Source organism: Psittacula echo (genome assembly GCF_963264785.1).
Source record: "Psittacula echo genome assembly, chromosome: 7".
In the NCBI taxonomy this organism is placed as follows: Eukaryota; Metazoa; Chordata; class Aves; order Psittaciformes; family Psittacidae; genus Psittacula; species Psittacula echo.
In genome coordinates, this window is record NC_137740.1 from 12,314,482 (window position 1) to 12,329,881 (window position 15,400).

The 15,400-nt window shown below is 41.4% G+C and overlaps 1 protein-coding gene across 10 annotated transcripts in view; it reads right to left on the minus strand.

Annotated features, from left to right (window-relative positions):
• The window catches only part of ST3GAL3 (ST3 beta-galactoside alpha-2,3-sialyltransferase 3), a gene marked incomplete at both ends in the record, with an annotated part of 189,839 nt that overhangs the window by 70,261 nt on the left and 104,178 nt on the right, over nt 1-15,400 (minus strand). For all 10 annotated transcript variants that reach the window (XM_080624081.1, XM_080624080.1, XM_080624076.1 and 7 more), the window contains one exon: nt 2,712-2,806. In XM_080624081.1, coding sequence (XP_080480207.1) covers nt 2,712-2,806 — 95 coding nt within the window. The remainder of the gene's footprint in view (nt 1-2,711; nt 2,807-15,400) is intronic.

The window sequence follows — 15,400 nt, forward strand, 5'->3', positions numbered from 1 at the left end:
AGATGGAATAACTGTCTTTACAATCACATTATTTTTGAAGAACATGAAGATCCCTGGTGAACTGTGTCAAAATGATCAGCGCGCTGCCTTCTCCTCAATATGAGCACCTTTAAACAGCAGTAGTCCTGCCCTGAAAAATTCTGAGCCATTTCTACTCTTTTACATGCAATTTATACAGACATGTTACTCCAAATTAGTGCAGCTCAGTAGACAATGCTCCTCAAAAGCTGCTTTTCCCTAAAGACTGCAAGACTTGTTCTTGCAATCTTGAAATTTTCTTTCTTGGACCAGTAAACAGCAAACGATGGATGAAAAAGGATTTATTTCATCTTTTTTCAGAGACAAAGCAAAGAAAAAATTAGCTAAAAGTCTGAAGAACAGAGAGAAACTTTAACAAGAGAAAGCAGAAATGGTGAATTAGCCTCTGAGCTCTCAAGAAACTCTAGATTTCATAACTTCAGCATTTTCAAACTACCACAGATAAGTTTCTAGAAGTTTCTTGGAACATGCATCATTACTGAAAGTGAGCTCATCTTTTAGCTGTATTTCACACACACACAAAAAAATCCATTTTGCACTTGGACTAGATCACAGTGTCTTGAAAACACGGGGTGATATTCACTGCAGTTCTCAGGGTAATCTTCCTATTACCAACCCAGCTGCAGTCAGTATCTATAAACACCAATTGCCTTTCCCAGTGTGATGCACGTCAGAAATCCCAGCTGATGGTGTCACAGGTCTTTGTAATGCACGAAGAAGAACTCCTGCCCCATCTGTTTCAACACAGGCATCTCTCTACACTTTCTCAGCCACCCTGACTACTCTTTTTCCCATGCACATCCCAGCTCTGATAGTCTTCATCTTGCACCAGCACGTGACTGAGCTCCATGCTGCCTGCCTGGATCAGTTGTTTGGATATCATTAGATTGCCCTGACTGAAAGCCCTAATGAGGTGCTGATCCCATCATCCAATCACTCAGCTGAGCCCGAATGCATCCCGTGGGACGGCCAGAAAAGACTGATGCAAGAATTCCAAGTGATGTGTAACATCAAAGGGCGCCATTCGCATCACTAGGACTCACAGCCTGTCAGCACAGCCATTAGAAATCCTGGGCTACAGAGATTTATAATTCAAGCCTCCCACACACAGAACTTGCTCCAGACTGAAACTTGGCACAAAATTCAGTCCCAGGAGGGCATTAAAAAAAATAACCCATTCAACGGTTTCCGTCCCATGGCTTCAGCTCACAGCCATTTAAATAATGGCAATTTCTCATTTCTCTTTTTAACTGAGGAAATCCAATACAAAACATCAGATTTACATAACATTGCGGTGGTGACACAAGCTGGCACCAAACCCAGGGAGAAGGCTGCCAGAGCCATTCCGTCATCCCCTTTCGGTGAATTTCTCCATTTGGATTCAGTTTAACGGAATGATTTTTATTAGGTCTAGCTGACATCATCTTTAATCTGCAAATCCCACCTCCACGTTGGTCAGGCAGCTTGCCCTAGCTTTGTACACCTTGTGTGTCTCTTAGCAGGGCACAAGCCCAGCTATGGCCAACGCAGCCTTCCACTTGTGCTGCCACTGTTATTTCCCTGCTGCAAACTGCTGGCTGATTTAGAGGACAGCAATTAGTTGCCTATTGAGCTGCAAAAGACTGACTGGACAAGGAAAAGACATACACAAAACAAAGAAGGGAATTGATGCAAGCCAAGAGAAATTTATCAGCAGATCCTTTGATTCGATCAGAGATTGTTCTGACAACACCTGCTAGGGAGAGATACAGACCCAAGCCTACTGTGGCTGCAGCTCTTTCTCCACCAGGTATTTAAATTCCCATGGGGGCCATCTGTAATCTTGAATGTGTCACTGGGAAAAAAAACTTGGAGGTTGATGCAATGCCATGGCACTTTTCAATAAATATATCAGACTTCAGGAAGTCTGCAGCAGTTCACTGCAGTGAACATAAGCCTTCTCCTCCACCACCACACTCACTCAGAGAGGCCATTGGTAGCACCTGCAAAACATGTCTTCTGCTGGGTGGGCTACTGGCTCCCACCTCATCACCACCAGCACCACTCATGCTCTCCCCACAGCATACTTGAGACACAGACCCTGCTGCCACATTTCAGACATGTCCAGTCCCCAGAGGACAAGGCATATTACAAATCATCACTAAAGCATCTGAACAGATTTTTCCTATTTATTATGCAAGTTGACAAGTAGCACAACTATAAAATAATTACATGACCATATGCTGTGAAAAGAAAATGAAGGTTTGTATCAGTGGTCAAACCTAAGGCTCCAAAACTCAGGCAGAGGAGTTCTTCCTTTTCTTTGCATTACTGATTTAAAGGTACTTTAAAGGTACTTTAAATCAGTTTGGACTTTCTGTTGCCGTCAGCAAAGATGCTATGGCAGTCAGAGTCAAAATGCTTCTGCCAGAATGTGGTGGTAGGTCTAAATTGCCATTGTTGCACTGATTCTCCCCATGTAATCATCATCCCTAAGACCAGCCTCTGAGGTCCATATTCCAGCTGTGAAAACCCTTCTGTGCTTCTGAGAGTTACATGTACAATATTTCTCTCTAACAGGGGAAAAAACCCAAGCCAAAGGGACCACCTGTGCTTTCAAAATGGAAGAACAAGATGGGGCAAGTATCTGCAAAACCACCTTCTTTTCCAACAACTGCATAGTTTTCTCATACCTTGTCCTTTAATTCCAAAGGGGGGTACAAAGTCCCTGATACGAGCCCATTTCCTGAAGGAATCATCCAAGAACATTGGTGCTGGCTTCGAGAACCTAAGAAAACCAAAATGAGAGAGAAATTAACTCCTGAAGTAGGAAGGATAAATTTCTGCAGGGAGGTTGACAGAATCCATTCCTAACTGCTGATTCTACATTCCCATTGGATATACAGTAATATGGAGGATTTTAATTTTACTCAAGAAATCTGTCAGGATTTGTGCCATGAGGATACTCAAATCACTTAAGTTGTGAGCCTGGCAATCACTTTCACTCAACAACTTACAACTTCTCCACTATTGTCTGGCTATTAATATAGATACAGTAAGTTGTAAATTGCAACCAGAGTTTAGGCAATTTAATTTTCAGCTTTGTGAGAACAAGCCAATTTATGTGCTGTCTATACGAATATCTGAGGACGCGGTGTGGAGTTGCCTTTATATTGCTGATTACATACATGTGCGCTGCTCTGTGCAGGTGTGAATGCATGTGGTGAGCAAGGCTGGGGCTATCTGCTCTCATGGCTGCTTCTGCCTCACTCATATGTACACACAGAGCAGCTACCATAACACAGGCAAGAAAGGAAACGTTTCAGGAGATCATGGTGCAGCACTCAGTTTACAGAGAACGGAAATTCAGTACAGATGTAGGTGTTTTCTTCTGCATTCATTAACATATAAATGACTCAAAGCGAGGTCCGTGCCAAACCAAACAGTTGTGATTTATCCAAAATCACTTACAAAGGAAGAGAACTAGTCCTTCTTAACCGTGTCATTATGGAATGCATTATTCTAATTACACCCTCAACAGACAAACACAGCAGCTACTAAAAATGTGTCTTTTCTAGAAACAATTAGTACAGTCGCCAGATAGAAGGAAATGATTAGCAAGAGAAACTGCAGAAATACCAACTTTCACATGGAATCATTTTTTAGTATGAAGATCATTGCTAGAAAATATGCTAATACTATGTTCATTCAATCATATCAAAACAGTAGGAGGGATGTTCTGGATCAAAATCAATCACACTGTGCTATAAAAATGAAGAAAGGAATGTACTGCAAGATCAGAGCCAGACAGTACATCTCCACTACAACCACATTGCAAGTGCAAGGTACATGTGTCTAAAATAAGCACAGCCTGACTAACCTAGGTCCTATAACAGGATAGATGTAATGCATTGATTTAACCCTCCCTTGAGGTTTTTTTTGCACTGAGTGTGTAACTCCATGGTACTGCAATCAGATAACTTTTGGACTTGAACTACCTGATTTAAGATAAACTCATCTGCACTATGCCACAGCCAAGTACAGAGCAACCATTTCAGACAGCAGCACAGTGAGGAAAGGACAGAATGAACTCCGAATTACAAACTGCTCGAACTATAGTTCTATCACAGATGCCCAGTAAATCAGAGCTTGCGAGGGGAAAGAAAGACCCACAGTATTTAACAAAATAAGACTCAGAGCCAGCCATGCATTGCACTTCACATCCACTCATGCAATCTTTAATAAGATCATCTATAACCGTAAGGGCAGGATGAACAGATTACATAGCTGATTACAGAAGGAAAGAAATGTTTTCCAGAGCTGAGGATACTAAAGGATCTATGTAGATTTGTCTGGGAAAAGGTGGGAAAGATGCGTTAAATATATTGGAGCTTCTGAAGATCTTAAGTAAAAACACAAAAACCCGAAGGTCTATTTAAAACCAAAACAAAACAACCAACCAAACCCCAGGATACAATAATAGTCTGAAAATATCCTAAAATCTTCAATAACCTGACAGATTTGTTCAGCATTTTTTCAAGCACTTTGGTGCACTGAAGTATAAGCATTTTGTTATATCTCCCATATGAAGACATCTCCCGTATGAAGACAGGCTGAGAAAGTTGGGGCTGTTCAGCCTGGAGAAGAGAAGGCTGCGTGGAGACCTCATAGCAGCCTTCCAGTATCTGAAGGGGGCCTACAAGGATGCTGGGGAGGGACTGTTCATCAGGGACTGTAGTGACAGGACAAGGGGTAACGGGTTCAAACTTAAACAGGGGAAGTTTAGATTGGATATAAGGAAGAAATTCTTTACTGAGAGGGTGGTGAGGCACTGGAATGGGTTGCCCAGGGAGGTTGTGAATGCTCCATCCCTGGCAGTGTTCAAGGCCGGGCTGGACAGAGCCTTGTGTGACATGGTTTAGTGTGAGGTGTCCCTGCCCATGGCAGGGGGTTGGAACTGGATGATCTTCAGGTCCTTTCCAACCCTAACTATTCTATGATTCTATGATTCTATGACTTGTCTCCATCTTCTTCCAGCATCAATATGAGGAATCTTTGCAGGATTCCCCTACAATGCAAGAGCTTTTATAACCTGAATGGCTACAGCACAGATGTTCACAGCTCTTCCTTTACAGCTACCACTTGAAATAACAGAAGCCAGGTCCCACAGAAAGTTCCCCATTCTCCCTAAGCAGCAGCTGCAGTGAAGGATGATTGCATGGCCTGTGGGTGACCAGCCCCTTTGAGCTGGTTTATTAGGTCACAAAGCTGCTCTGACATGTGGTCTTCAGGAAGAACTTGGATGCTTCAGAAAATACATATATGAACAAGTTTTATTCTCCTCTCAAGAATTAAGAGGATTTCCTACAATGTCGCTACAAAGTAGTGCAATGTAAATAAAAAACATAGCCAGTTTACCTTTTCAAAGAGCATGAGAAAGGTGGTACAAGCTGTAAGGTCAGGCCTAACTCAGCTCAGAAGTTGATATTATTTATAGATGCAATTAACTCTCCCATTGGCAAGTCAGACACCAGAATAAGACAGTTTACTGTCCTATCGAGTATGGAGTGTCTGTCCCTAATGCAGATTCCCCCCTACAAGGTGCCTGGTCAAACTAGAAGGAAGGTCAGATCCTTGTGGGACCCCCTGAAGTCCTCCAGATCACATGAAGCACTAGCAGGACTGATCTCATGCTCTGTGGTGTCCTTTCTGCATCTGACGACCAGGGGACCAGAGATGTTCAAAAAGAGGGCTGAAGTGACCATTGGCCTTTTTACTGTATTTACTACAAGTAAACTTTAGGATTTTTTTAGCAAAGAGCACAATATAGCCTTGGGCCACCTATTGTTGTATTTAACACTAATGTACACACAGGTACGGAAACTGATTTTTGATTCATACTTCTGCTTCGTTTAAGAGGGGGGAGGAACAGTTTTGGGGGAAATATTATATACATATGGGGGAAAAAGGAGCAACTTAGAGGATATTTAGCTCGCATAAATCTTGAAGGTAATTCCAGTTTGGAAATGTTAAGAAATCATGAATGCCATAAGCTCATGCATGATCTATGAAAAGCACTTTGCCACCTCAATAAATCAGGGCGGGCAGAACCAATGTCCAGCAGTGACAGGGAAACGCTGTCTGCCAGACCTCTCCAAGAGCATGGCTGTTCTGCCTTGGCTATGAAGCCCATCTGGCATATTCTAGGGTGCTTCAGGAAATATCAGGATATGCCTCAACAGGCCATGGGAATGCTCTCTGCAGAGCACCTAAAATACATTCCAAGGAATGTGTGGGAGTTTGTCAGACAGAAAAAGTAAATGTTTCTGAATGATGTTAAATTTTGTATCCACTGAGCAGCTTGCATACAGGATGCTGCATTTTACCCAAGTCATCTGTCATGGCTTCCTATGGGCAGGTTAGCTTTACCTACAACCACAGCTGCAGACCTGAAATAGGCTTCTGCTCTATGTCCAAACAGCACATCAAGGGAGAGTTTTGATTCTTCAGCTTTAAATTTTAGGCTTTTCCTCTCTACAACACCCCAAATTCCCGAACAGCCATAATGCAACCTCATCACATGACAGCCTTGAAAAGATGAGAAATTTGGGTGCCTGTGGCACACACTTATGAGCTGCATGATTTGGGAGAGAAATGTCAAGCATTTAAATCTCTAGTTTGAATGGCACCTCTGATAAAACAACAAATTACATCTAAACAGACTAAATGCTGGATATATTCATTACAAGTTACAATCTAAATGTCCCCCAGCTCTCAAGCGTGTGTTCCTTATACAAATACATTAGTAAAATCTCTTAACACAATTTGTCACTCCACACTGCGAAAGGAAGCGTACTGCCAGAAAACTATTCTTTAACAGGAATCTATGTGCACAAGTACGTATGAAAGATATCTGTGCCTACGGGATTCCGGCTTACATGACAAAAAATTATGTTTCCAGTTACTTTCTCCATAGCAAGTAAGAAGATTTGTGACCCCAAACCATTTCTACCTGGAAAGCTGAACAGAAGCTTCTCAGTCAAGTTTTCTAACCATTTCCATTGTGCCCTTGACACAAAGATCCATTCACAGCTACCCCTTTTTTGACATGTGCTGAGGCATTCAACATCAGCAGTGCTGACTTCCCACAGTATCTTGCAAATCCTAAACTAGCACCTCCACTATTCACTATTGAACAATTTCAGACATTTAATCTTGACTGGAATATACTCCTTACTCCTACCTGCTGCTTTCAAAGCAATTAATACATAAATGTGTAGAAGAGAATATACTAGACCAGAAAGAAAGCAAAATAAACTGACTGATAGTCTTTAGCTTTAACAAGGAGGGAGAAGATAAGGCCAGGTCCCTGAAAGAGTAGAGGAGATAGCGGCACCATGTTTCTACAAATCATGACATTAAGTAAAGGCAGATTGGCAGCCACTAAGCTCCACTGTGGGCTTATTCCTCAGGTATTTCCTCCCCACTTCCCCTTCCCTCCCCCTTTCAAGCCACCCTGCCCTTTCATTTCATTCTTAGGGAGAAATCAGCAGCAATGGAACACTGGAAGCTGAAGGAAAACACCCAGATGGTGCTGGAGCCCACTGTTGTACATAACCTGCACATCACAGTTCTAAAAGGGCATGAACCACCTTTAAAAAACAAAAAAACAAAAAAAACCAAAAAAACCAACAACAAAAAACCCCCCCACACCAAAGAATGACTTATTTGTTCTGGCATGACTCCTATCTTGCGTTTGCTCGTGCTCAAAAGCATCCACAGTTAGGCAGAAAGCACAAACCAATTTTATCAATAAAATGGCCAAAGCACACAAGCACTGAATAATTAGCTCTGACAGCAGCATTTACAAAAGCTGGAGAGAAAATACAAAACAACCTTTTCCTTTTTCCCTAGTTAGAGCTAGATGTATGTTCTCTCCCTTGCCTCCCTTCTTTGGGGAGCAGCATGGTATGATAGCGTAAGGAGTGAGGCGGTTTGTGATGTCCTGATTTCACATTTCTCATTGACATTAATCCTCTGTCAAAAATCCAAGCAGCTCAAAGATTCCTCAAGCAGCTGAAAAATTTAAGAAACCACATTAATAAGGATTAACCCCATCCTATAACAAAAATACTTCTTTTCCTAAATCAGCAAACAAAGGAGCCAAAACACAGATGGCTGCAAGAAGAAAATTCACCTTAACACAGAGATCAGGCCAAAAATTAAGTTGATCTTAGCAAACTGCAGATATGGGCTAAAATAAAATCAAAGGCTGGACTAGATATCTCCAGAGGTCCCTTCCAACATTAACAATTCTGTGATTCTTGTGAATATGGTAAAGGCAACTTAGCACTGAGGAATGGTTGAGCAGTGCACCCTACCACTGCCATTTCATACCCCTTGTTCTTCTTTTGGAAGAGACACTGAGCCACTGATCCCTATCCATCTTCTTCCATGCTATTCCTGCCTATAGACCCCGAGTGAACCTGCAGTTATTCCTTTCAGGCTGAAAAGTCCTCAACTACTTGGCCATTCTCAGTATAGATGCCATCGAATTAGGCAGCAGTACAACACTGTTTTGCCTTGTTCCCTGCCCTTTCCCAATAACTACCATTTGGCTTTTGTCTGTTACTGAGCTGGTGTAACCACTTGTTCCTTTGCAGGTCTGCAAGAAGGACCATGAGATGTAAACCATGGTTATTCTGATAGGACAAGGCAGTAAATGCCACAGCCACTGGAAAACAAAACAAAACAAAACAAAACAAAACAAAACAAAACTTTATTCCATAAGCAAAGAAAAGCAAGGGGCAGGGAATGTCCATTGACCATAAAACCCTCTACCCACCCACAAGCCATGTAGCAGCTATCCCAGTCTCCTCTCCTGGGAATGACTGCTCTGTATTTTCAAGGCACTCTGGAGCATCATCAGCCTTCTTGTCCTCTCTGCTCTCCATCACCTAGTAGGTTGTTTAAACTCAGTGTTGCACAAATTTCCCCATTGCCTGCTCACTGCTCTACTAAGAGCCAGACCAGCTGCTCCAACATATCTTAAAGGGCCTCCATACCCTGCACTGTGGTTCATACACAGAACATTATCATGCTTTTGCAGAAAAGATAAACATCCTATCATAACTGAAAAATGTAACTATCACAGCTGTAAAACCCGTTAAGTATTCCACTTTATTCAAGATCTGAAAACATCAGCTCAAGGACCATGTCTGATTCTGGGTCCCATGCAAAAAAACGTGAACAAACTGGAAAAAGGCTATAGGAAAGCTGTGAAAAAGATCTAAAGTCTAGAAAATGTGATGTCTGAGGACAGCTAGAAAGAAATTAATTGTTTTAGTCAAGAGAAGAGAAAATTGAAAGAAGATGGAATAAGCCGTTAAATATGACAAGGCTGCTACAAAAGAGATATTTGCCATATCCCTGGCAAATAGAAGTAGTAGCGTTAGGCCTAAAATGCAGCAAAGGAAACTCAAATTAAGCATTAGTAAGAGGTTTCTTATGCTTAGCATTATTGCACATTGAAATCTATTGCCTGGACATGGGTTACAGAACTTGCATCACCTGCAATGGTTTCTGATTTTATTGCCTTATTTTTAGAACAGGTTTACATCTATTAAGCATGGGTTATCTGCAGCTGTGTCTGTTTTTTAGAGGGAAAATGAAACAGATGAAGTTTTGAAGCTCTGCATAGGTCTTCTTTTAAAACCATTTTTACACTGCACTGACATTGCTAGGAGGTAACCATGTACCCAAGTTACAGTCTGCTGCAGTTGGGAATCAAGAGCTCCAGATTCCTTGTGCTTTTTATGTATTTACCTTCATATACGGTAATCAAATTTCAGTACAAACACAACTGCAGATAAGCAGCACATGGAGTTTGCAAGCTTGTTGCCTGCCAAGACTGCTTTCTGTTTGTACCCTGCATCTTTGTGATAAACAGGAAGACACGTAAAGTTTAACCTTTCTGCAGTCATTAACATCTTGGGCTTACGCACCACCAACACACAAAATCAAAGACTGATTTAATATCAGCTCGGTCCTTCCTGGTAACTGACTACATTCTGACAGGCATGAAGTCCAACAGGGTACCCTGAACAGCTTATCTATACAATGCAAATAATCTTTATGGAGACTGGAAAGTTTTGAGATAAACTGTAAATATTAGAAACACAAAATCAGTTCGCCCTCTTTAATGAAATCCTCAGACTTTCCTACTGATTCTCCAAACATTTCAGACAAAATCCACAGATGCACACACAAAAATAACAAGAAGCTTGGTTTAAAGGTTGGCTTCCTTTTGGGAAAGAAAGGAAAAAAGCTATAAAATTCAGACAAAGCAGAAACTCTGTCCTGACCTGCCTCATGGTGAAGCATATAAGACAACGTGCAAAATTTGCCGTTGTTCACCGAACCCTCTAATACCAAAACACAATTACGCAAGGGTGAAACGCTGACTTCTAGACAATGTAGAATGATGTTAGTTTAAATGCGAGTCTCCTAACATCATTTCAATGTCATAGTCTGTTTCTCATGGGTTATTGTCAAAGGTGTAAGATTGAATTACAGCTAGTTTTTCCTACCAAAAGCCAGGTGGGGTGTTCAAGCCTCTGAGGGAGCACTAAGCCAAATAGATGCGATTACATGGTATTTGGAAACATGATGAAGGTGAGCAAAAAGCAGACTGTAATTACTGCCTGAGTTTTCAAAGCCTCCTGTGCAAATAAAAAATGAGATGAGGAGAAAAGGAGAAAAGGAGAAAAGGTCTAATCCTTCTCCCTGCAGAAAGAGTTAGCTCACATGGAAGATGCCAGCCAGCAACTCTGCCAGTTGGCCAAAGTTTAGCAGAATTTTGCTCCTGCTCACATTCTGCTGGGTCAGGAAGGAGACTGCTGTTTCTAATGAAAAAGGAGCAGTCATCTAGGCTAATTGCTGCTGTGCAATGTTGCACTCCCAAAAGGCAGGGTATCTGATTTTTCTGATGAAGATCTAACATACCTTCCAGAAGACTGCAGATGATGGGGCAGTTTCCATCATTGACCCGTTCTCTTTCTTTATGTATCTCTAAATATATCTCTTCTTTAACCAGTTTGTTAAAAAGCAGTGACTGCCCTTTGCTTTCATAAAGCCAACTCTTTATTCTACTTGCAGAGAAAAGTTAATCCACAGCCACACCATTGCCAGCAATCCTCCCACCCACTGCTCATCCCTGCCACCACTGGCATATTTCACTGTCCTGAGCTGCCGGCAATGTTATGATAGAGCACAACAAATTGCACTTCAGTGTTTCAAAACCCTCTGACCCCGTTTCCTCCTAAGACATTAAATAATGTCTGTATCTATCTTGACGCTGTATCTACTGTATCAGTCAAATTTTCAGATTTCAAAGTATTGAAGGAAACAGTGAAATTTTTGGTGGCTTTCATAACGAGCACTAATGCCACTGCAGAAGGATCCTGGAATACTTAATTCCTCCATCTAGAACAAAAAGTACATATAATTTCTGTGTACAGATGTCAAGAAAGCTGAGAAGAAATTGGTACATCTGTAGGGCACAATGGGCACAATGATGGCACCATCAGCTAAACCAGAAACACACATATTGTTTGGCACAGACAAGCACAAGCACAGAACAGATGTGACTGCTCTGTCAACGTCCAGCACAGGGAAACAAATAGGCACAAAAGACAAATGAGTATGACCTGATCATGATACAGCCAGCTGACGACAAAAATAAGGTCATTAACATTTAAAATGGGTATGCTCCAAAACAGCCTTGTGATGGAAGCCAAGGAAGATAGCAAAGGGCAAAACAAATGACTTGAGGTGAAGCCTGGTCAGTTTATGGAAGGGGTTGGATGATGTGGTGTCTGCATAAGCAGGGGACCAGACTTTGTAATTTGTTCAGTTCCTGAATGCCTGATGTTCCTTCACCTCTGGCATATTGCTCCAGGTCAAAAATCTGCTTGGGGAAATCTTCCTGCTTAAGTCTTACTGGAGTGAGGATGCTGGCAGAAGAAAGGTCAATGTTTCAAGCATCTTTACTGAAAGAAAAAAGGTTGTTCTGAAAGAAAAGAGTCTTTATCTTTTTAAGGCTCAGATACTTCCAGAATGATCAATGCCATTCCAGAACCCAGACAAAAACTTCCTGTTAAGATGATATGGAAATTATTAATCTGCTGTGAAGTACACACCTTAGCATAAACAGAGGTCTTGTCAGCTCTTCTGATTTTCTTACATGTAGTGCAATATTCTGGAAAGTTGTATGGGATGCAGTGCCTCTTATCACACTCCTGGGAGAATCTCAGCTTTCATGTTCAAATATTTTCCTAGCCTTACAGTTGAAATGAGACCTCAATAACTAATAAAGGCTCAGAAACCTGAGGAAGAATAAAAAGAAACCCTTATTTTTAAACTGCATGCATTTTCTGTCCTGACTCATTATTACTGAATATTTGTAGGTTGCAGTTCTCATCAATGCAAATCCCTATGGTGACTTTAAGGTGTTCCAGAGAAAGCCTCCCCAATGAAAATGCAGGCAAAAGACAAGTCTGCTTTCACACACAAACAGGAAATGAAAGCAAAACAGTAAGAGGGAAAAAAAGGTCTGTAGAAGCTATTGCACCAACAGTTGCCTACAGCACATAAGACAGGCAGATAATTAAATGCAAAGAAACAAAGACAAGAAGTAAATTGGTCAGCTTCATTGAGCACTAAATAAATTGATGCTCAAAGACAATCATACGGATAGTCCACTGTGATGTTTCTTAGAATTTTCTGTCAGATATTTTCAAAAGTTTTTTTCTAAGTCATCATAATCTGAGTTTACCACAAAACCTGGCAAAGCAATGACTATATCAAATCAAGTGCCAGTTCTGTTGAGAAAACAGGAAGAGATGAACTAGAAACAAGAATGAAATCTGCAGCAAAAACAAGAAGGGACTGGAAGCATGGGTGATGCTGGGCAAGCACACTTCTCTCTGAACATTTTGAAATTGGACAAGGCTTTTTGGCTGGAATCCACACCATAATTTGCACCATTCAGAAGATGGACATCCTAACTAAAAAGCCAGAACGGTGAGGGTGGAAATGTTCTCCATTGCACAAATTCCTAATGCCTAAACAATTTACCTTGGCATGCTCCTTCTTGTAGGAAGTTGTTCAAGAAACAGTTGTGTGGTTTTCAAGCTTGCCTAGTAGTCAAAGCAGTGTAATTCATCTGACCAGAGAATAAGCTTTTTTTACTTATACCAAGTGAAAGAGGATAATGTAGCTTTAGGTGCTCCCAGGTACTGCCACGTGACGTGCATTTGTACAATGTATACAAAAAAAACCCCAAAACACTATCATCAGAATCTATTACCACTTACTGAAAACCAGTTACAGACAGATTACAAAGCTGCTATTAATGAGATCCGTATCACTCCCGATGGGAAAAAATCCAGATGTGTTTCTGTTACTCTGCTGTACAATAGACTTCACATTGTAGTGCAGGACGAACTCAGGGCAGCCAGTTGTTGCAATTCAAGGTTCAGACAGAGGCTTTTTTCTTCCTTTAACCAGATGCAAAACCCTCCAAGGATTTTTTTGCATCTCACAGGCTCTGACTGGGAACCTACACACAAAAAAAGGCCAAAACATATACCCCAAATAGAAAGCGTGTTTGTCAGAGGGGTCTTTTCCTCCCTGGTGCCAGTGTGAGCAGGTCCTTTGATAACTGGAGAGAATGTCTGATATGTAAGACATAGACCCTGTGCCCAGTTTAATGTAATTCTTTATCTCCTCTTTCACCTTGTTAATTCCAGGCCTTAGCCCAAGAGTAAACTGCAAAGCAACATGCATTAAAATCTTCCAGATAATATCAGCACTGTTTAATATAAGCCTCTCTCCTTTGGTCCCATGGTTTTAAAAATAAACAAATATTTTAACAAAACAAGGGTAAGACATCAAGCTTGTAAAACCTCTTTCTGGGTTCTGCTTCCAGAGATAAGCCGCAGAGACTGGACACTGAAGAAAGTTTCCATGTAAGAGGCCACCTGACAAAATCAAGAGGATTTACTGACTCAGAGAGCAAGTGGGTACAGTGGAAAGAACTGCAAACAGTAGACAGCACAGACAGTTATATCCTTTCTTCATCATCCCACACAGAAAGTGTCTGGTTTGAGTTAAGAGGCTAGGAAGGGAAGAAGAGACTGGAGGTGCAACTTGATTACTCTGACAAAGAAAAGGACCATGAACCACGCTGCCTTTTCCTGCCTTACTTGCAAAACGGATGCCAAAAAATTAAGACCTATCATTCCAGCCAGCGCACTTACTGGCCTCCTCCAACCAGGATCCTATGCTCTGTTGTGTCCCCAAGTCAAAGTTCAACATGAATCTGGCAAGAGACTGTACAGCAACAACGGCATCCACATCAGTAATTTCAAAGGACTCTGCTGCAAGACTTGATGGATACCTGAAGCACAAGGTAAGTTCTCAAAAGCTTGCTCTCCAAAAGACTATAAAACTTTTGGAGGAACAGATATCCTCCCTGATTCACTAATCAAAGCAGACAGGCCGCCCAATTATTCTTATTGCACCACCTGAAGAACAACACGGCAGTCCTCATTCCAGGAATGGAGCTTTTCAATGAGATGGCTCATTTCAACAAGTTCCCACAAGAAAATCTAGTAGAAAAAAAGGATGCTGCTGGTTTATGCATTTGAGATTTATGTAAGTCACTGAAATAAATGCTAAATATTATTAGCTACTAAAGGAAATGGTTATGATGAAAATGAGAGGATAAAAAACCCACAAAAATTTGTCTTCTCTTTCAGTACCCTTGATAAAGAAAGCACTTTTCCTACAGCTGTGGGAAAGAAAACAAGACATAATGGTGAAAGTTAAAATTACACATCTTTTGGCTGTTATCAAAGGGAGCTATAGCACATGGACAAAGCGCAGTCTGAGTGATCCCAAGTTCCAAACCGAAGAAATGCTGCAGGCATATTAATCATCGGCATTTACATTTGCTCCTGAATATTACAAAGAGCAGTGAATGTTGCTGATCCACTACTTTTGTCCCAGTAGCAACATTTAACTGTGTGAACTGCATTTGGCCTTTATAGAAAGCATCAACAGGATCACTCCTACCATTGATACTCTCCCAGAGGCCCCCTCAGGCAACCCAGTACTAAGTAGTTTCGGTGCACAGCACTGCTAGCTGACACAGAGATCCTGCCACACCCTGGATTTTTCCATACCTTTAGTGTGTGGGTGGAACAAAGTAGGAGAGTGACCTCGTAACCCAGCATCTCCACAGATCCACCAGGGAGCCACAAAACCTCATAGAATTGTTTAGGTTGGAAAAGATCTTTAAGATCACCAAGTCCAACCA